This window comes from Anopheles bellator, chromosome 1, assembly GCF_943735745.2.
Source record: "Anopheles bellator chromosome 1, idAnoBellAS_SP24_06.2, whole genome shotgun sequence".
Lineage (NCBI taxonomy): Eukaryota > Metazoa > Arthropoda > Insecta > Diptera > Culicidae > Anopheles > Anopheles bellator.
The window spans coordinates 56,532,363-56,553,316 of NC_071285.1; the positions used below are offsets into that span (position 1 = coordinate 56,532,363).

The following is a 20,954-nucleotide window of genomic DNA, read 5'->3' on the forward strand; positions in this document are numbered from 1 at the left end:
TTTTTAATAATTTCAAGATAAGTTATAGTACGTCTCTTGAATATGATTTATAGTAAAATTAAGGTACTAGAAGGAACTTACTGGGCAATTCTTTCAAACGCTTTAGACCACCTCTATTGGGGCGAACCGAATAATTGGTCTTCGTTTGAAACAAGCATCCCCGAAAAGGCCATCCAAGCAAGGACCGGTCGTATTCCAGGAGCTCACTCGTCACACTGTGCCGCCTCTACGTCAACACTTGTCCAGCATAGCCCTCGAAGGCCCGAACACAGAGATGCGCTGCGCCGTTGTCAGATCGATTACAGAGATGTTGCGGGTTGCGTTCGGATCGTCCCTTCGCCAGTTGATGGGAAACGGACCCAAAAAAACTGTGGCCGCCTGATGAAGAGCACCATCGCATCGGGCCCTGGTCAAAGCGGTCTCTAGGAGGCAGGCTCTAGCGCTAATTTTCCGACCAACGTCAAGTACCGTCGAGTCGCGATTTCCGCGGACGGCGAATGAACTATCTTCCTCGTTCAAGAGGACGCCCATCAAGAGGTAGGACCGTTTATGATGTCCGAGTTCGTTTCACGCTTTTGATTGATTTTCCTCGCGCTTCTCTCGATGAAAATCGTACATCATCGCCGTGTAAGCGTTGCTCGCCCGGGTGGTAACACGCATTCAGGAATTATCCCTGTACCCTGGGCGTTTCAGATCAGATTGGGGCGCTTGGTTCTTGTGGGCGCACCGTAAGCTTCATTTCCGTCAACGTGCACGTGACATTCGCCTGGGCACACCAGTGTTGTACGTCGGCTTTTCGGGCGCGCTTCAACGCTCGCCAATCCATGTTCAACATCGTTATGGAGGCCACCACCATCATCCGGTAATGGACGACATTTGATGGTCTGAAAACCAGCCCCCGGACCGGCCCGGCCCGGCACAGCTTCCCACCGAGCGTTGTCGATGGCATCGAAGGGCATCGAATTCAGCTGTTCATTTCCCGCCGTCACGTTGCTCGCCACGGGCGCTGCGCTCCGGTGCTGCTGTGGGTGGCACACACAGCGCACACATCTTCATCATCCTTCACGGGGCCGCCTCTAAGGGCCTCTGCGAGTGAGTGGGTTTTGATGGGGCATCATAATGTTGATGTTCCGAACATCGGCTCACAGATATTGTAGGGGTTTTTTCGGTCTAGTCCTTCAACCGACGGCTGGATGGTTCCAATATCCTGTCACTGGGACAGACTTCGCTTTACATATTGGCGTGCAGGACAATGCAACCGGTAAATAAGTACACTCAAAGCATATCACCATCCGATATCCTTACAAAGTTTGGGCATCTGCCAAGCAACTGATTCTCCTGTCAAACACATTCGCGAACCTTTTACATCCTACTATGTTCTCACACGCATGCCAGAATGTCAATCCATGTGAGTCCTTTTTTGCCTTCAACATCACTCAGTTGTCAGTCAATATTGTCCATTCAACGGTTGTGTTCCGGTTTTAGGAAGGAATTTTTCGTTCAAGTTAAAATCAGGAAGGCTCTTTGTTGTCCATTATCAACTATAATCTTTCTTCGTTTTATGGGTAATCTGATAATTCCATCGGAGTACCATTGACTGTGGTTTCTCGAAATCGCGTCCCGGTATTTTCGGAAGCTCTTCGGTGGATCATTATTCTCAGTAATGCAAACGATGCCCTAGCTATGATAATTCTGATATATTTTCAGTTGTGAATACTGCCCCTAACAATCAACCGCTAGTCCCGGACCCGTTAACAGTTCTTGAAAGTGTATTTCCTTCAAGAATGAATCGATCTCTTCTGAATCTGAAGCGTTCCAAATGGGACTGAAATACGGTACTTGAGCCGAGCATTAAACGGAAACACAGGTCTCAGCAAAGACTAAAGGCACGTGTTGCTGCTCAGTTGTTGAAAACCTCCCTGGTGGAGAACATAAAAATGGAACGAACCTGTTTCCCGCGCGCAGGCGAGTAGCTTCCCGGCCAAATGATGATTAAATCCGAGCCACAAATTTATTTTTCCGATTACGGTTCGTTCGGCCGGGCGGAGGAAATCTGCAAAGTAACTGCGGCGTGCGTACGTGCGTGCTGCCGTTTGTGGTGCTTTTATTGCCAATCATGCTCTCCGCACAATGGCCTCGGCACGGGGCGAGATTTCGGGAAGCCACATCTTTTCGATTTATCACGAGCTTCTACACAACTCCCCGAGCGGCACCGAACCGATCATCGTCGCCGGCGCCACCGAGCAACGACGACAACATTTTGTTTAGCAAGTCGCGCGCGTAATCACGATTATCATGCCGTTGCCGCTGGGGAAAATGGAAAATCGCTTTGCCCGGTGCGCGCTAGTCTCCTGCCTTTTCTCCTGCCTTCCGACGCCACATTATCATCCCACTGTCAATTTTCCGGCTTTCTTTGTAGGCGGCCCCGGTCATACCGGGGAATTCTTTCCGGAGCGCCTTTATCGCCACTACATCAGCAGATCTCGGCAGCAGCCGCAGGCAGAGCAGGTAAATTCGATTGCCAATTCGAAGCTGCGTAAGCAGAAATGGACCAGGAAAATGGTTGGTTCGCTGCGAGGTCCATTTTGACTGTACCAAGCCAAACACAGCCGGCCCAGCCGTGTGTTTCGGAAAAATGGAATGTAATGAGGCGAAAAGTTACCGCAAGCGATAAAAGATTAATCGAGCCACCCGGCGGCGGGAGGAACTGGGGCGCGAATCGCCGACGGCTGATCAACGAGCATTTCAAGAAGTTTCGCGAACTTGCACAATCAAGGATGTGGGGCCGATTTCGGCTTGTTTGCCACTGGAATCAGGGAAGAACACACGATTTAAAACACTTCCTTTTTCCATCATTCCATTCTTTTTTCAAGGACACCGGCCGACGCGGTGGGCAGAGAAGGAAAATCGACGGAACTTTTTGTTTGTGTGCCGAAGTTTGCCAGTCCTTTGTCGATGGAAAATGGGCCCGTCAATAATAGATGGTAAATCGCGCAGAAAACGGGCGGCATTCGTGGAAGACGGGAATTTGATTTTCTCGATCCCCGAATCGGCATGGCGTGGGTTTTCCTGCAGGCACACACCCACACGCACATGAACATATCGCCAGGCAGCGGATATCGTTTGCAGATCTTTGGGCCTCTGGAGGACGGTGTGTATCGAAAACAAATAGTGGAAAAGCGGAAAAAACCGGCAGAATATGATAGAAAGAGAGAGAGGGGCAGGTAGAAGGCATTGTAGTACGGTGGAGAAAGTTTATGCAATGCCGGAACGGGGGTTTTTTTGTGTCCCCTCCGATCACAAAAAGGAATCGCTAAACGCCATGCGTTTGCTGGCGCAAAGAGAGCTTCCGAAGCTGTTTTTCCACGCTGTGTCGCCACGTAGTACAACCCACCCGGAGCAGAGGGAAAGAGTCCGGAAAACCGTCAACGTCGTCCTAGTCGCGGAAGATAAAAGGTGGCGCGTGGCGTTCCCGTCAATATCCTCGGGGCCAACACACACAGCACACAGCACTCGGGCGCGTCTTCCGGTTTTATGCTGTTCCGTGCTTTCATGTCGCGTGTTACAGCCGAAATGTGTTTATGTTTGGCACCGGAAGTTGTGCGCGCCGTGCCTTTTTCTTCCCCCTTTTCGGCTTCCGCAAAGCAGAGCGATGCGATGGGTGGCCTACGATCTCTCGTCTGAAGCGACGACGAGACCTTTTAACTCCCCACCGTGCCGGCTAAGGATCTTCTGACGAAGGGACCGCCCACCCGCCGGGAATTTGGGTCCCGCGGCTCCCCAGTGGATCCGTCAATGGACACTCAATCCCGGCGAGTTCCCAAAGGATATTGGTGCGCCGAACGCCGCAGGTGGTCTCCGTCGCTATCGACCATTAAATTTAATTTTCCGCAACGTAGCAAAAATCTTGAGCTGCTCTGGTGGGGGTCGGATCATGAAGGATGCGACACCCTCCACCCGTTTGTTGGGGCATTCCCGTCACGTGCTTGGCGCACAGCGTGTAACGACGAGACGATGACGGACGGACACGAATCTTATGCACCTTTTTGGCACTTCACTCAACGCTATTTTCTTTGCAGGAAACGGAAAACTGCGACCACCTTCGCTCGGGGGCTGTCAAACCGGAAGTGGCGAAAACTGGTCAGAGCACTACAGGACACTCACTGGCACACTGAGGTTGAGGGGGATGAAAACCGTGGCACACAAACAGTAAGTACACATACACCCACGCGATGCGGATGCTGTCCAGGGATGATGGAGAATCTTGACCAGGAAGTTGAGGCACAAAACCGCACACGGAAGAGGAAAATCTTTGTACACTCTGGAAGTCGTTACGCGAATCTCAGCAAATACGCACACTCCGTGTCCGCGCTTTGGCAGTGGGCAGGCCGTGGCCGTGTAGCGGACCGAACGAGTGCCACCGCTTGCGTGGCGAATTATCCTGGGCGATCAAGGACGACCGATCTGGTTCGCTCTCCTTACCGAACTGGTGGTGGCCCGCTAGCCTCGGCTTGCTGCTCGTCCTCGGTGGCGGCGGCGAGAGTGGCAATGGCGAGCGCAGCCACAGCGGCGGAGATGATTGATGGGAATCGCGCGAGTGACCGAACGGGGCGGCGGAACGGCGATTTCCGACACGATTGCCAGCGATTTTCTCCGATTTTCCCGCCCGCCGAGACGACGGACGGGACGAACCCGAAGTTGGCTCTCTCTCGGGTCGGGTACTAGTTTCGTCCTCGTGCCCTCGGTCCGTCTCATTTGCGCGCATCCGGGCCGGAATCTCACCCAACTGTTGAGGAGGTGGCCAGCCACTACTCGACACATGTGTTTGTGGTGGTCGAAAGGGAAGAAAAAATCGAGCAAAAATGCTCCCGCACCCCGTGGGGGGGTTCTCTGCGCCGCGCGTCCATCAAACGAAACGGCCGACAAGGGTTTTGAAGGGGTCTCCATTCAAGCTTTCGTAGCCCCCGAGGGGGAGCCGCAAAGTGCGTCGATGAGTTTCTGAATAGAGGGCTCTTAATAGGGGGCAGATGAGGGGTGATATCTTCGCGGTCAGTTGTCGTGGACAAAGTGCGTGTAGCTGCAGCACAAAATCCCCCATTAGTGGCGGCGGCACTTAACGTGAAGCGATGTCAGCAGAGGCACTGGCACTGTGGCACATGTCAATGCGGGAAAGATGAGGCCGACTTTTCGGGCTAATTCAAGTGTCTGATTTTGAATAACGAGATGAGAGGGCGCAATAATGATGGGGGGTCGTCATTCTATTCTGTCGTCGAAACGAGAAGCGATACTTACGTTGAGCAGCATGGAAAGTGTACCAATTTATCTGTGCAAAACCCGAAGGGCAACCCGGATGAAAGAGAGGAATCTAGGGCGCAGGGTGCGGATGGGCAATGCCCCGAGCAATGGCTTGGTGCAAGTTTTCCGCTAGTAAAATGCTCGCTAGGGAGCAGCGGACGGTTAGATTGAGAGAGTCGGTCGGTCGGTCGGGTCCTTCGGTCCGTGTGCACGTTTTGTGTTATGCTCAGAAAACGTGCGCATTGCACACTTTTCCAGCGTGACTCGGGTCCAGCTGATCGGAATCAAACAGGCTGTCGATAGGAAGGTCTGGTGTTGGTGTGTTATTGGTTCCGCACACATTCATTTCATTTACATTGACAGCATTTTTCGATTGTGGTGTGTTGAAAACTATTTTTCTACAAACACGCTGCTTCCAAAGGCATCCTTCAGCATTCAGTTTCGTTATTAAATATTCCATAAAACGTTGAAAACATTTTATTCTGTGCCGGTAAAATAATGATATTTGAATCGCACTTCACCGAGCGGCTTAAAAGCTCTCGTATGCTCAAAAGCTCACCGCGTGTGCCGCTGTAAACAAAGTGCCCTGCTTCTGAAGTGGATCTCCGAACGCACCGTAATAAACGAACGGGAAGCGTACCGGGCTGTCAACTGTCGAAGCCGTCACAATCGCGAACGCACGTAAACAGTGCGTAAATTGAAACCATTAGCGTGGAAATAGTTTGTTAAGTGGCCAACGAGCGAAAATGGATGCCCATCGAGAAGCAATTCAGAAACAAATTCACCAAGACTGGGCCAACCGAGAGTACATCGAGGTGATAACGGCCAGCATCAAACGCATCACGGACTTCCTGAACTCGTTCGGTTCGTAGCTCGGTACGCGGAGCTCCGGAGCAACTTTCGAGTTTTGTTAATTTGCTGCTTTTCCCCCACAAACCCAGACATGTCCTGCCGGTCACGGCTAGCGGTGCTGAACGAGAAGCTGACCACGCTGGAGCGAAGAATCGATTATCTGGAGGCGTGCGTCACGAAAGGCGAAACGTTGCAATAGTAGTAACCAATCAACATCCCGTCCCGGGACCATAACAAACCTTCTTCTGCCCGATCCGCCGTCGCAGCAGCCGGGCTGGCCGACCCCGCGTTGCGTTGTTGTAGACAACCAGCCGTGACCGACGTGTGTTCAACGGGATGCTGATTTCATAAAGGTTTATCAAAGCAACCGAGGCATGGGTGTCGACAGCGCGAGTAGTGATAGAGAGTGAGAGCATGTGCTAGGGAAGGGAGATATCTCCAGCAAAGGGCAAGCGTGGAATGGACATTGGCTCGATCCTTGCCGATCGCAACGAGCCTTTTGATAGCGTTTATTTATACGTTTCGTTTGGCTTCATACCGTTCTTTCTAGGTTAATAGATTTCGCAGCGCAAAAAAGGCACTTCTACATCCGCAAAAATGGCGGGCGTTTTGATATTCAGTTCTCTCTGCCGTCATCATGTCACCTCACCAGAAGCTAGGGACTAGGTTAAAAGTTCGATAAATGAAAAAAATAAATATTTAACTTTATTTTTTCAACCTTAACACGCGACGAAACAAGGCGCCGCGCGAACGCCACGCTGACGACACATTCGAACGGAAGAAAGAAGGGACATCGTGCGCAGTCCTCATGCAACTGACTGCGCCTTCGCTTGACTCGGCTTAACACGATTAAAACGATAAAACAATGGATTAAAAAATGGAATCGAAGCTGGCACAGGCCAGAGGTTTCGAAAAAGGGGAACGATGGGGGGGAAAACACGGGATTCTACAGATTAAATGAATGCTGCTGCCCCTGGCGAGCGGAGTGGAACTGAATTCGACAATGATTGTTTTGTTCCAGCAACGCCCACGATGGCCTATTTCCGCTCGTAGCTATCGTATTCCGCGTCGTCCTCGTACCGCGGCGTGCTCGAGGCGCTGTACGACAGGGGCTGTGACGTCGGTCGCCGTTGCTGCAGCGAGATGTTGATCTCTTCCGGCGAACTGTAGACACTGTGGGTCGGTTGTGGTGACGACAGCCGGTAGGAGGAAGGTGTCGTGGCGTACACCGGCTGCTTCCGGATCGTCTGCTGCTGGTGGTACGGCTGCTTCGCGGGCTGCTGCTGGTGCTGCGGCTGGTGACGCTCCTCATGCTGGCGCAGAATACGCTCTTCGTCGTAGTGGCGCTCGTCAACGTAGAAATTTTCCGGATAGTACCGCTCCGAGTACCTGCGGAAAGGAGGGGGGGAAAGGAAAGCTATTACACGTGCACGTGGATCGACCGGGCAAACCGACCTTAGTGTAACGTTCGGTTTCGTCATATGCTCCTCCATGTTGATCGGTTTGTAGAGATAATCGTTGACGAAGTGGTACTTGGACGACTGCTCGCAGATGTTATCGCCCGAGGGCGGCATGCAGATCAGGTGCACCTGGTGGAAGGTGAACCCTTCCGGGCAGATCCACGAGTGTTTCTGGTTCTCCTGGCAGTAGTGGAACACCTCGCAGCTGAGGCTCTCGTCCGCGTAGTAGCCGGTGGTACGGCCGGCACACTGGAACTGCGACTTCTCCAGCAGCACCGTCAGCCGGTCCGGTTCCTCCTCCTGTTCGAGTTCCTCGCTCGAGTACGACGGTTTCTTGAAGCTCTTCTTCAGGCTCGACTGCTGCTGCTGGCGTCCGCTCGTGTAGGACGCCACCGGCCGATCGTCCTCTTCCTCCTCGGACGAGCTGCTGCCGTATTGCGTCGAGTACGGGCGGGCCCGGTACGCCACGTTACCGGCGGCGGCTGATGCCGAGTCCAACTGCGTCGACGATACCGTCGACGGGGATTGCTGTTTGTACTGCTGGCCTGACACTGCACACAACAGCAGCAGTCCACAGCACGCGCGCACGGTCAATCTGCGGAAGACCACACGAGGGTAAGGCAAGTGATGGGAAAACTTTCTCCAACCCGCATCGCATCGAACAATGTTCAATTAACAAACGGAAAATTGTCTAATTACAGTAAGCGAGCGAGAGAGACCGAGAGGGGGCCACACATGCATGGTGCGACGTGGGACAAACCGATCATTGTGCTCAACCCAACCATTTTCACAACGCAGCCCCCCACCGAGGGTCATGACCTTTGGGTGTGGCCAATTCGCACAATCAATGCACGAGGAAATTCACAAGGAACAACTAGCACAGACACAGAGTGCACATTTGCATCTTCAAATGGCGGCCTACGAAGTATCCCACCACCATCCACCTGCACACGTGGTCCGGGTCCGGCCATGTGCCGGGTTTTTGCTCTTTGCTGCGTGCGCTGTGCGTAAGCGACCCTCTTACGCAACGTTCGCGTGGGCACCCACCACCCCTTTTCGGAATGGGGTTTCTTAAAATTGCTCAAAAAGCGCCGGCGTTGTGCAGTCCGGAGTGTCTCCGTCCCTGAGATCGGTCCTGCAACTAAATGTCAGCAGCGTCACCACCGACACCGAGGTATTTATTAACTGGCCACCCCTTCACGGGCAGGCACTCGGCAGCAGCTTTGGAGATGACAAATGGTGGCTTTTATCTGATCTTTTTCGTCATACAGACACACGGGCCACGAGCGATCACGGCTGAGTGATGAAAGTCGAAGAGGAGGCGATCGAATTTCAGCTTATATCATGCAAGAAAAAAACAAATGGTGTTCGGCGTGAGCCGCGAACGGGAACACCGATGATGCATATGATCGCACCGTGCACGATTTTTGAAACCTTAATTAAGCCCGACAATGGGGGAGGCCCCCATGATCGGAGTTTGGGGTGCCAACTGTCCCCGCCGCTCGATTGGACACATCTTTCATAAACAAGACCGACAGATGGCTTCCGTCTTGTGATGAGAAACGGCCACCACCGGCCATGACGACGACGATGACGGCAACGGATATGTTTTGAAACTCCCAAGCGCCGTTTTAGCGTTATGATGCTTTATGTTTCCTTTATGACCGATCGATTGTTTTTCTCACATGCACGCGTAACGCTCGAAGCGATCACGAAGGGCGATCGCTACGATCGAGACGCGACATCCACGAGATGGTGCAAAATGTACCTGTTAGTAAGCGTAGCGGCGATCGCCGTGCGATCTTCTTGATAACCTACTTTAACCTAAGCGATGCCTTCTGGCCGGTGCTTCTGACCTTCTTCTTGGATCTCCCGCTCGGGTAGATTGGAAGGGAATCTCCACCCATCCAATCGCGAAGATCGAATCGAATCGAAGATTCAGACACACGCGCGTTACGTGGCTCATTTGCCGGCGCGAGCATTAAGAGGCATTATGTTGCTGGTGCCACGTGAAACAATGGGCCATGCTGCACCGCACGCGGTCTCAAGGCCACTGGCGGCAACTGTGCAAAGTGCCCAAGAGGGGCGTGTGTCGAGTATTGTTTTCATTTGCGCCTGGCTTTAAACGGCCCCAAAACTTTGCACACACTGGTTCGATGAGTTTTGAAAGGTGTTTTCTATTTACCATTCACGTTCACTTAACGACTTAATCAACCGCCTTTTAATAGGATAGGGACTGGCACCACCAATTTTTCCTAATTTATTCCAACTCTCCCGCGGAACCTCCCGGTTGAAAGTGCCACTTCTGGCAATTTTGTCTGGGGAAACACTTTCACCAATTCGCGCAGTATCCCGTTCGCCTGGTTCCGGAAGTTCTGGCCCTGTGCCGTGTCGCTACGAGCACGTTTCCTTTCCGAAAATGAGGCGAGCGAACACAATTTCTTTTCGTAATCCAACAGCCCAACGGATCGGCTTCCGAACGCACCTTTCGTACGGTTTTTAAACGCTACACGCATGGTCAAATCCACGTGTGCCTAAGTTTTCGAAATAAATAAACAACAAATTGGTTTGGTGAAACTTGGCGCCACTTCCAATTTCTATGAGGAGCTCTGAATTGAATAATTGGCCTCTTGTGGGTGATGGCGAAAATGAACGAAAAGTGAGCAAAAATATGGAAAATATCCAAACAAAGACCCAACCACCAAAGGAAGAAAGAAAGCAATGTAGAGAGAGAAAGAGCGAGCGAGCATAATAAAAGCGTGGGCCAAAACCCGGAGCTCAGCCTCCGGTCGTGGAAAAGGAAATGGCGAATGACGAATGTTTTCCGCCTCATTATGTTACACTTGGCGGCTTGATTTTAATGTCTGTACGGCCGCTGGTCACAGTATCCGGTGGCCCCGGTTAGTTCCGGTAGTTTTGGCTGTCGAAGACTAGGTCCTCACAATGCAACGCGGGCTCTTGGCGCAGTCGGTGGCTTTCGCGCACGTGTGTGAAAGTCTCGCTCGCCGTGGTCAGGAAATGGAGCCTAAGCCTACCAGAAGAAGAACAATAAGGTAGGCTACAGAGGCGGACCGGATCCTATAGAAAGTGTCGAACGGAACACTCCCCAGTACTCCTCCCGGGGGTTCACCGGTGGTGATTGACGGAGGGTTTCGGGTTGCATTCGTTTCCAATCGTCTAAAACCACACAGACCGATGAGTTGCACCTTCGAGGCACTTGCATCACAGCCTGGCCGCACCTTCTGTCCTTCGCCGGGGTGTGCAATTTGGAATACTAATGACTCGCGAGATTCGATCCTCCGCGAGTCTGCAGAGATCGTCGGTAATTAGCGTTTCTCAATCACCGGTAAGGCGATGTAATTGAGACAAACTCTTGGGGAATGTCTGGGAACGTAGGAAGTTTAAACCCACAGGGTGGCTCGGTGCGCGAAGGTAGCCCACATGGGACTCCCGCTTAGCTCCTCCTTAGGGCTGGAGCTTAAACGTTCGTCCGCGCCATCTAGTAGCCGGAGCGCGATGAGCCTCACATCAAGCGGGCGATCTAGTAGCCATCGCCCCAGTGCGTAGCTGTCATTGGCATTTTCAGTCGCCGCCATCTTTAGTTCTTATCCAACACACTCGAACACGTCCGAATCCGGTTCGACCCGGGGCCACCTCACTTATGGTATTCTCGCGCGGCACCAACTGGCGGCCAATTAATTTCATAGCCACCGCTTGGCGCTGGACGTTTCGAACGAGAATCCAATTGCACCCGTGATGGAGCGAAGTTGTTTGGCTCATTAATCACCGCGCGCGGCAGTGGGACACCTTTGCGTCGGCTCATCATGTCACGGGGACGCGCTGTGGTAGTGGTAGCCAGGCATGATCTTTAGCAACTCTCCACCTCCGTTTTTCCAGCTCGTTTTCCCCGGCCCGACCGGCCCGTTACGCGATCATTTATCAACAATTTGCAGCCGAACGGCTTCATCCAGTGCCACCACCGGGCAGCCAGTCCAATTTTCTGAAGCCCTCCCCGTATCTGTTTCTTTCGTTTTAGGTCTCTCTCTCGCTCCCCGCGGGTCGGTCAATCGTGCATCGAAATGGCGAACCCTGCTTGAGTGATGGTACATCTTCGATCTCCCGCGCGAGATGCGTTGCGACCCCGAGCCGTGGGAATTTCACTGGCACACGGTACCCCGGGCATGCCGCCTGGCGAGTTGGACGATTGTGAAACGACGAACCGCGCAGGTAGGATACAGATGGTGAAGCGCTGCTTCTCCTGTTACGACAGCTCGAGTTGTGGGCCCGGGAGGGTTACCGATCGCGGTGGTAGGTGCACTTCGAGGATCAGCTGGGGCTTGCCCGGGCTCGTACAGGTTATGTTTTAGGTTAATGTGTAGAAGTGACCATTTTTGGTGGAGCCCGCAAAACACCGTCCCCACACACAGAATAGCCGGCAGGGTGCCGCATGCGGCATTCTGCTCGAAATGGATCACGAAAAATCAATCCCCATGTACCCGAGGAAGGGGCCCCGGGGCGTTACATAAACGCAGCGCTCGCGCGCGAAGGATGTCGACTTATTTATGAGCCCTCCGTGGTCCAGTTTTCGGACGGTGCACGCGGTGCGTGCAGAAAAAGACATGTTTAAATAATGATCATCTCGGAGCATGGTGCGCATAAGGCTCCCCGGGTCCAGGTCTCTGGACCCGGGTGCCGAAGAAAGTGTTCGACTTGGGAGAAGGAAAAGAAAGTAAAAGCCAATCGATTTGATCCACCTGCAAGGAGCATGTAACTACCGATGAGGGCCTCAGCTTCCAAAACCGGGCCCGAGCCGGGTCCGGTCCTGGTCCACTGTTAGATAACTGGCGGCGGTGCGGGTATACGATCGCACTGGTCCGCTGGCCGGAGGGTTATGTTCCCGCTTTTTTGTCCTTTTGCGGCGCTCAACGCAGCGTCGATTCTGGACCACCCCGCCAGCGTTGGTCCGGTTAGTTGGTCAGTCGGTTTTACGTCTTTCATGTCCTCAGGGCTGTCCTCGGTTGATGATGATGCAATCCCCGGGCGTTCAGGTGCGTTATTTCATCGGCACTAATGATTCGTGCCACCGATTCGTGGCCAATTCGTGGGTTTTGGGTTCAATTAAGGTACGTAGGGACGGGAGTTCTTATTTTTTTAGCTGCCAAAGGTGCCAAAAGGAAGGAAATCCAACTTCGAACACAACCGATCGGAGCAAAGGTGGTCTGTGACCGTTGGCGACGGATCTTCAACAACTTCGCTCGGTTACAAAACGTAAAAGCGGCACGCGGTAATACGCGGCATCTTGTGCCCTGCCCCCGGAGGCTCTTTTCGGCGTTTTATTTTGGTAACCGCGAACCCATTCATTCGGCAAGCGCCTCGGGGCACATCGGGGCAATTTGGAAATGTGGTTCAACGGTGCTGGCGACCGTCACCCAGTTTTGTGTAGCCCCAAATCCTTCGGGGCGAAGAAAGGACGGTCTCCGCCGGCCCGCGAGCCAATGAGAGACACGCGAAACGGGCGAAATGGGCCAATCACTTTGTCAACGGCCCGAAGACACGGGTGGGTTTGATTTATTACCTCACATTCCGGGCGATTAGCATTCGGTAAAGGAAAAAAGGCTCACTGCACCGCACTCCTGCCCTGCGGCAGCATTATCTTCTTGGGGGTGCGCGCGGGCGCGCAGGTTAGGAAATCGGAACCAACGGAGTTTCGGAGCGGCCAACCAGCCAGTGTTTTTGCCGACCGCGAGCGTGACGTGATGTCGTCAACATTAGTGTCAGAGGGCCTGGGCGAGCGATTTGAGCGCGCGTCGCCCGTCGAAATCGGGCACTCCGGACACGACCTGCTCCCCGACCCGACGGCTGCAGAGCAGGCAATAATGCCCGCCAGCTACACGTTTGTACGTGGCCGGGGAGTTGAGCGCTTCCCTCCGGGGCCGGGGCCGATCTGTGGGTTCATACATGACGAAATTTGGTCCGGATTCGATTTGGTTGCTCTGGGGAGTGTGCTCGGGTCTAGAAGCTTCCCATTCGCGTTGTGGTGGATAAGCGAAGCGATTGCCCAATCCGGCCCGATTACCGATGAATGCAAGCCATTCAAGGGACCGATTGTTTTAGTGCTGAATGAAGTGTTTGTTGTGCCTACGATTTGATTTATGGATTGATAATTTGTTTCGTTCGTATTGGGTTAGATCCCTTTGTCTCTTCCTTCGCAGATGAGACAGTTTATGAAACTTCTCTTGAAGATAGACTCCATTTTCGTTAACTCAATTTACTAAGACCACAAAACAATATAATCACTCTTATTGGTGTTGGAAATTACAACAATAAGTGCTAAAGAGTCCTTCAATTGGAGCTTTTCATCGATTTTGAAAACTATTCCGTTTCGTTTTCATAACAGATCCCAGTTTTACGCTGTTTTGCATTAAACTTGATTTCCTGTACTAAAACCAGTAACCGAAAGTCATCGTTACCATCGTTAGTTGCATAATAAGCAACCCAAAATCACCAAAAACCCGCTCAACTTACCTCATTTTGTTCGACTAGCGGCGTGACGAACAGAAGAACTGATGATCTACCGCCCGTTCCTAATCCGTTCCGATGACTATCCGAGATCTATCCGGTGGAGGAGCTGGCAGCGACCGAAACGGAAAGTAAGCAGGAGCACTTTCACCGCGGGGTGGTTCACTTGAACGAAAACCCGTGCCTCGCTCTTCGCGGTCGATTGAATCCGGACGGGTTGGGTTTATGGAAAAACGGAAAATGGATTAATTTGAAACACCCGTTCACGAGAGGGGCCCGTGCACCTTAATTGATGATTAATTTGTACTAAAGTGCCCCGTAAGCGATGGGTTGGATGTGGCGCATCGGAATCCTCCCCAGAAATAAGCTTGAAGCGCCGTACACCTTTCGGACACAACGGCACACCGCGAACTGTGCCGAGGTTCGGAGCCTTCGCGTTGCCCGATCGATCCTCAATCCTGGGCGCTCTCTCGGAGCATCCGCCCGCGGGCGGCGGGGGAAGCTCTTTGGGGCTTTTGGGGGGTTGCTTTCTAGGGTCTCTTGGTTGGGTCGTTGCTGCTAAATTTCGCGATACACACCGAAGCAAACGAAGCACCCAGCAGGGGCAGCCAAGTGCCGAGTGAGTGAGCGAGGTTCGGAAGGAGAGCCCGGCGAGCACGAGGTGGGATGTTTGCGACGGGGACACGCGAGACAGACGCAAGGCACTGCACTTTCCTTTCGCTCGTTAATTGTTATGCTTTCGATTATAATCGCATATTACGGATCAACGGCAGCAGCAGCGGTGGCGGCGTGGAGAAAAGGCAGCTTCGGCACATGCTGCTGATGCCGTTGCCGTTGTTCGGCCGTTGTTGTGTACCTCACATTCGACAAGGTGATCTTCGGGAAAGTGCGGGAGGGCCCCCGCGGGGGGGCGTTGAAAGACAGGGAGCGAGAGGGAGAGAGACTGAGAGATCAAAGACCGCTAAACATCAAGTGATCTGGGACCGAGTAGAAAATTACTCTCGTTTTTTCCCCGTTCCTTTTCCTTTGGCAGCAACAGGCGTTAGTTACCCGGCCCCCGGTCCAGACACACACGTACACAAACACGCTATCCTTTTCGGTCCCAAAAAGGGTTTTCATTTGTTCGCATCATCATAGTTCTTTAAACAGTTCGAGAAGTGTCACAAAATGTTTATCCGGTCTGAGCGATCTCGCTTGATCGCACCTATAATTTCGAAACACCGATGCGAGAAAGTCCTATAAATCATTTCACTCAAAACACACACCTTCGATGTTGTTGCACACCGATCGGTCGTTGCGGAACTGATGCGTTGATCTAAAGGCCCGCCGATCACTGGCCCGGGTGCTCTGTTGGGTCTGGTTGCCGTCTCGCGCACGAATGTTCTGCCGGTGTCGATGAATTTAAAGTTTTATATTTCGCCCGCTCGTGTGATCGTGGCGCCCCACCATGGCTGAACCTCGTGTGCCACCGTGGTCTACGGATCACGCGAGAGATGTGGAGTGCTCTCGGCTCGGCTCAAGACAGTGCGGCGCATGCTGGAGTCCGCGACCGCGAACTCGGAATTTCCCCCCGGGCCGGGACCGTATGGTACATTGAATTTGGCGTTTATTTGTGTGAGCGAAAGAGAGGAAAAGAGAGCGAGAGAGAAAGTCACACGGGGTTAATTGTTAATGGGCATCACAATCAGGCTAATGACAATATTCGAATATTCGTATTTTGGATTCAGGTTGTGGGGATTATTTTGCTCCAGTTTGATCAAAACTTAAAAGCCACACCCTGTTACTTAGCCTTGTTAGCATTATTTTCCCCTTTATCTTAAACCATAAATTTAATATCCAATTCTGAGTGGTCGTAGAAATGCTCCTTCGTGAGCTACGATTGTCTTCATCACATCGTTTTAAGAAGGGCCCAAATCCTGAATGCACAATAGCGGGATCAACACAATAATAGAGTGCCTAAGAAATGGATTATCTTCTGATAATCTTGTTTAACAATAAATCTTGTCTTGCTCAAATTGTAGAGGTTACTTAGCGGTACTGTACTAAATTATACTAAATCTCAATCTACTACATTGTACTAAATTTCCTTTAGTCCAACAGGTTTTCTTTATCATTTTCCCTTTTAAGCATCTCTGCCATAAATCAAATAGAAAATTCAAAGTACGACGATCATAATCGTACGTGCATTTGGTGGCTACTCGTCACGTTGATCGTCACTCGCTACACTGTTGATCGTGCGCTGGCACGAATTACGATCCTTGGAAGAGCCCCGCGAACGTTTTGCCTTCTTCTTTTTACTTGTGCTCCGCGGGCTCTCCAAACTTTATCTCGCCTATTTTATCTTAATCCAATCAATGTGTGTGGGTAGTTAGTGGAAAGCCGATAACAATGATACTAAAAGCAAATCGCGCACCTCGCGCGCCACCATAAGAGAGGGAAAGTGATTGCGAGTGAGAGTAAGCAAAGCAAAGCAGAAAAAGGTGGAAAGAAAGAGAGAAGATTAGCGCAACACCAGCTAATAATGGCGTGAAACGCGAGCAGTCTAATAAACGGAACGGAAAGGAAAATGCGCCGCGGCCGCGCGTCATGCGTTTGCGTTATGCCTCGGAATGGACGGCCAACGGATGCCAGGGTTTTTTCGGAATCCCGCAGCCACCGAGGGGAGCCAGAGTTTGCAGATTAGTTCTCCGGTGTGCGCCATATTTGTTTGTTTGATTTGTGCAGCTAGCGTGGGGTGCGAAGGTTTCGCTTTCCGTCGGCGCGCGCGCTCCAAAATGGCGTTTGGCGAGAGGAAGCAACATACTGATGCATGCGATCGTTGTTTTTTGCGAATTATTCGACTTTCTTTCTGCGCGTCTCACGCGCCCTCTATCGTACCCCCGTGATCGTGATTGCACGGTGGGCGGAGGAGCTCATTCAACCGCCCGCAGTTGGCACGCGTCACCAGCTGTGATGCGCATTGCGCGGGTGCGTTGCAAATCGAGCCACAACGACAGAGGGTTGGGGTGGGCCAATGGCATTACATGCGGAATGTGAACTCAATTTCACGGATCGTTCCTCGCCCAATGACGCCCAAAGCGTGCATCGCGCTCTTTTGGGAAATTGAATTGGAAATATTGCACTCGGGACATTCCATTCCCGGGCCGAGGTCCGGGTGACCGCTCGATGCTTCCGTGAGGTGGCCGCTATGCATTATGTGCCCTCTCACTCACGAAGTTCCTTCATCCGGCTTTTGACGAATTTGATATGGTCCCCCGAGTAGCTGCCCTCCGATTCTGAACACGGACTCCGCTTCGGACCGTGGCCAATCGTCAATCACCTCGTCCCTGAGAGGGTGCCACGACGACCTTGACGCCAAGGATAGGGGAAACGATCCGAGGTTCGATCACGATCTAGATTTACCGGACAACGGCAACGAATCCGCAGTTCCGGCCGGAGAGGCCAGAGAGGCGAAGTCATGTGTTCGCACCCCCACACGGCCTCCTGGACCGGATGTAGCAGCATCACCGTAATTTGCATGTAATGCCGTCGGAGCCCGGCCGAGGTTGCCCACTTGCCACACGCCGCTTTCGCTGCAGCAGCATAATGTTGCAGGGCCCCGTTAACACGTTTTGCTTGCGTTGCATTTATGCTCCCGAATGCGATCAGCGTGTGTATGTGTTTGGACTTTGTTCCCGTGCGAGACATATTTTCATTTCTCGGCTCGACTCGGCTCGCTCGCTGGCTGGTTTGTGAAAGTGCCACCGTCAGACGTCAGTGACTTACTCCGGAACTTCTCCGGCGGCTTCGGAGTGCACTGGAGAGTTGCAAATTGCAGTTAGATCAAGCCGCGCGGTGGCTCCGGCTCCTTGAGATCAACCACGGACGGTAATCGATCGATCGTTCCACGTTCCAAATTTGTCGAAAAGCGCGAATTTCAACCGCGAACGCGAATCGGACGGAGGGCGAAACAACTGAAACGCCGTGGCCCCCGGCGCACGGCGATTACTGTTTCTTTTTCACATGTTTTTTGTTGTTATTTTTTGCGTATCACCGTGCGCTTACGCAAGATGCCCAATTTCCCATTATGTCAGCGCGCAGCCGCACAGCGGGTTGAACATTATGGGATGCAAAAGCAGGGTTGTGTGTATGAGTGGATGGATGATGGTTCCGTTTATGGTCCGGTGGGGGGACATAATAGCAATAACGTGAGCATATGAGCAAGGGCAAAAACAAAAACGAGAGCAATTTTAACGACGGCGTAACGGGAAGCCGCTCTTCAGATGGCTTGTAGTGGCAGAAAGCGGACCCCCCCAAAACGTGGACAGGCCATTGTGGGGCTAGTTGTTTTTTGGTTATTTTTCCTCAACAGTAGTCTACTTTCTTGTACTATTTGCTTCACTGCCAAGCAAGTCTTCAAAGTTGGGCCACTTATGAAGGTGTCAGGACTGTCTTGAAATGACTGAGTATCGGCCTGAATAGGTATAAATTCATAAATTTGTACCTTTTGATTGCTTCCCGTTCGTTTGTTTACGTTAATTGTAACTTTCAACTAAACTAAATATAAAATTGTATGAGAATGTGACATAGTTTTAGGTTATGTTGCTTTGAAAAGCCTCCTTTCCTTTGGAACTGCACGCTGCACACGAAATGAATCGCAGTTGGCGGAGAGAATTTGACATTTCAAATGTTAGTCCCAATTGGCAGTAATCTGCGTTCTGCGACTCAAGATTTCCTAAAAATCGTTCTAAACCATGTGTAAATTAAACATTTACATGAAAATTAATTGCCAAAAAATAAATTTCCTTGCTTTCCACTCCTACCCAGCGTGGTTTTACCGCACGGTCCTTTCTACAGTCCTCGGCTGAAGAGATTGTTTGGATTAATAGAGCAAATTCTGTTAAATTACGTGGGGTCTTTACGTATGTTACAAGGATCATCAATAATACGCACATCCTCTCAATGACTGGTCTGGACAACGATGTGAACACTAGGAAAGGTCATAAACTTGTACGTTTCATGGAATGCAATGCATCCCTGGATCATAATGCCTTTGTCATTTACTTTTTTATGTTGATTTAGACCCCGTATAGGAGAAAAATTCAACTCCTCATGACTGTATCGTAAGCCGATGGTAAAATACGACCCTATTTTCAGGCTGCCTTAGTTATGTTCGTAAACTTTTTGAAAATAAAGTCAGATTTACCTGCATTCCAAAGACTACGTCGAATAACATTTTTGTCGAATATTTTTGGTGGATTGAAAATCATTTAGTGTTGACGATATTCACTATACCTATACCTCATTAAAAGCGAGACTCTGGAATTTGCTCGAACTGAGGGCACATGTGAGAGTACCGGATCGGGATCGGGAAAGCTTCAAAACCACTAATTCATCGTCATCGTCGTCATTTCTCTTTCAAAAATTATCGTTATGCGTTGTGATGTTGGGAAAAGAGAAATTTTGTATTCAAAGCTTCTTTGTTGCTATGATCTTGCTATGATCCAATCTGTCGTCACTTGTTGGTCTCGCGTCGTAGATCGTCGTCGGTCAGGCGGAATGTGATATTTACAACCAAGATAAAACCCAGCCCAGTGGCCATTTGTATACGGTTCATTGCCACTAGGGGCGTTCTGCTGGCGTTTCCGTGGTAGGAAAATCACGGCCATCATCAGACCCCGGTCTTGGGAAAGTGCTCCACCAGTGCGCACCAGTTAAATGATTTTATCGGGCCTTGATTGCTAATTCGATGCTACGACGAGTGGGACGAGTTGATTTTCCTGCGCAGTGGGCCTATCAAGTTGACGATCATCGTGGTGATCGTATTATAGTGGCGGATCGCAACCGGCACCATCAGCCAATCGCTCGTTTTGCTGACTTGGCCACAAAAGAATCCGAACCCAGCAGACTTTAATTATTTCATTCAGCAAACGATCTTGACAACCTTTTACAGCCCGGGTGGCCCATCCATGTTTAATAGCCCGCGTGCTGCCGGTGTGCAATGGCATCATCGGACTGTGCAATCGATACCGCGTTGGATGATCCATAAATGGAGGACGGATTCTGTCGATCGCCAACACCCGAGCTGGGTTACGATGGGTTTAATTTGAGTTCATTAATACACCAACGCGCGAAAAAAGGATAAGCAAACGGTCTCGATAAGAGGTAATTCTCTCGCCCCCTTGGCTCATTAGACGCCGAATCGGAGGCTGAGTGTTGTGGCGCAACCGGTGCAAGCCGGGTTGCTACAGATGGGTCTGCGATGCACTTGCGCATGTTATGCCCCTCACACTGGGCCGTTAGAAGTCCGCCGATAAGGCTTAATTGAAAGCCGGCCCACTCGCGGGTCTGGTGGTGGGTTCGTCGCTTGATGGTCGAAGTCTTCAAATCTGGAGCACTTGGGCACGTTGCGATGGGGTGGCCGGGGCCGCGATCATTGTCCGATATGTGTGTGTTGCGTTGTGGCCCAAAATCGATCAGAAATATAATGTTCAACACGATCGGATCGATCGGTTGCTTTCGCTTGCCGTCGACATTTAAGTCGGTGTCTTTTGGATACAAATGGACACGCATTGCCGCCGGCTGTGCGGTGGCCCGGGCGACTCTTGCGTGCCCACTTCGGTTTTCGCTTTGAACTCGATTTGTCGCCGTTGTCGCAGGTCGCGCCACGTGATTACGTAAGGCGCGACGGTGTTGACGATGCGAGTTGGGCACACATTGATCATCGCGGCCAGGTGCACTTTCGCGCGGAACGTAAGGTGCGTTCGCGGCACCCTCCAGAAACGCCAACAGGGCCACGTTTATCGGCACACTTTTGTAGCAGATATTATTTTTGGGGCTACTGAGCGG

At 51.6% G+C, this 20,954-nt stretch overlaps 2 protein-coding genes across 2 annotated transcripts; one reads left to right on the forward strand and one right to left on the reverse strand.

The window, feature by feature from the left end:
* The first annotated feature begins 5,992 nt into the window (after window positions 1-5,992).
* LOC131216715 (probable protein BRICK1-B) lies at window positions 5,993-6,854 on the forward strand. Its single transcript, XM_058211272.1, has 2 exons — window positions 5,993-6,159; window positions 6,237-6,854. Exons 1-2 carry the CDS (start codon window positions 6,042-6,044, stop codon window positions 6,344-6,346), a joined length of 228 nt encoding a protein of 75 aa, XP_058067255.1. The 5' UTR covers window positions 5,993-6,041; the 3' UTR covers window positions 6,347-6,854.
* Window positions 6,855-7,184: 330 nt separating this feature from the next.
* LOC131215934 (uncharacterized) lies at window positions 7,185-14,137 on the reverse strand. Its single transcript, XM_058210329.1, has 3 exons — window positions 14,133-14,137; window positions 7,603-8,202; window positions 7,185-7,536 (listed from the first exon to the last, which is right to left on the reverse strand). Exons 1-3 carry the CDS (start codon window positions 14,135-14,137, stop codon window positions 7,185-7,187), a joined length of 957 nt encoding a protein of 318 aa, XP_058066312.1.
* Window positions 14,138-20,954: the final 6,817 nt, after the last annotated feature.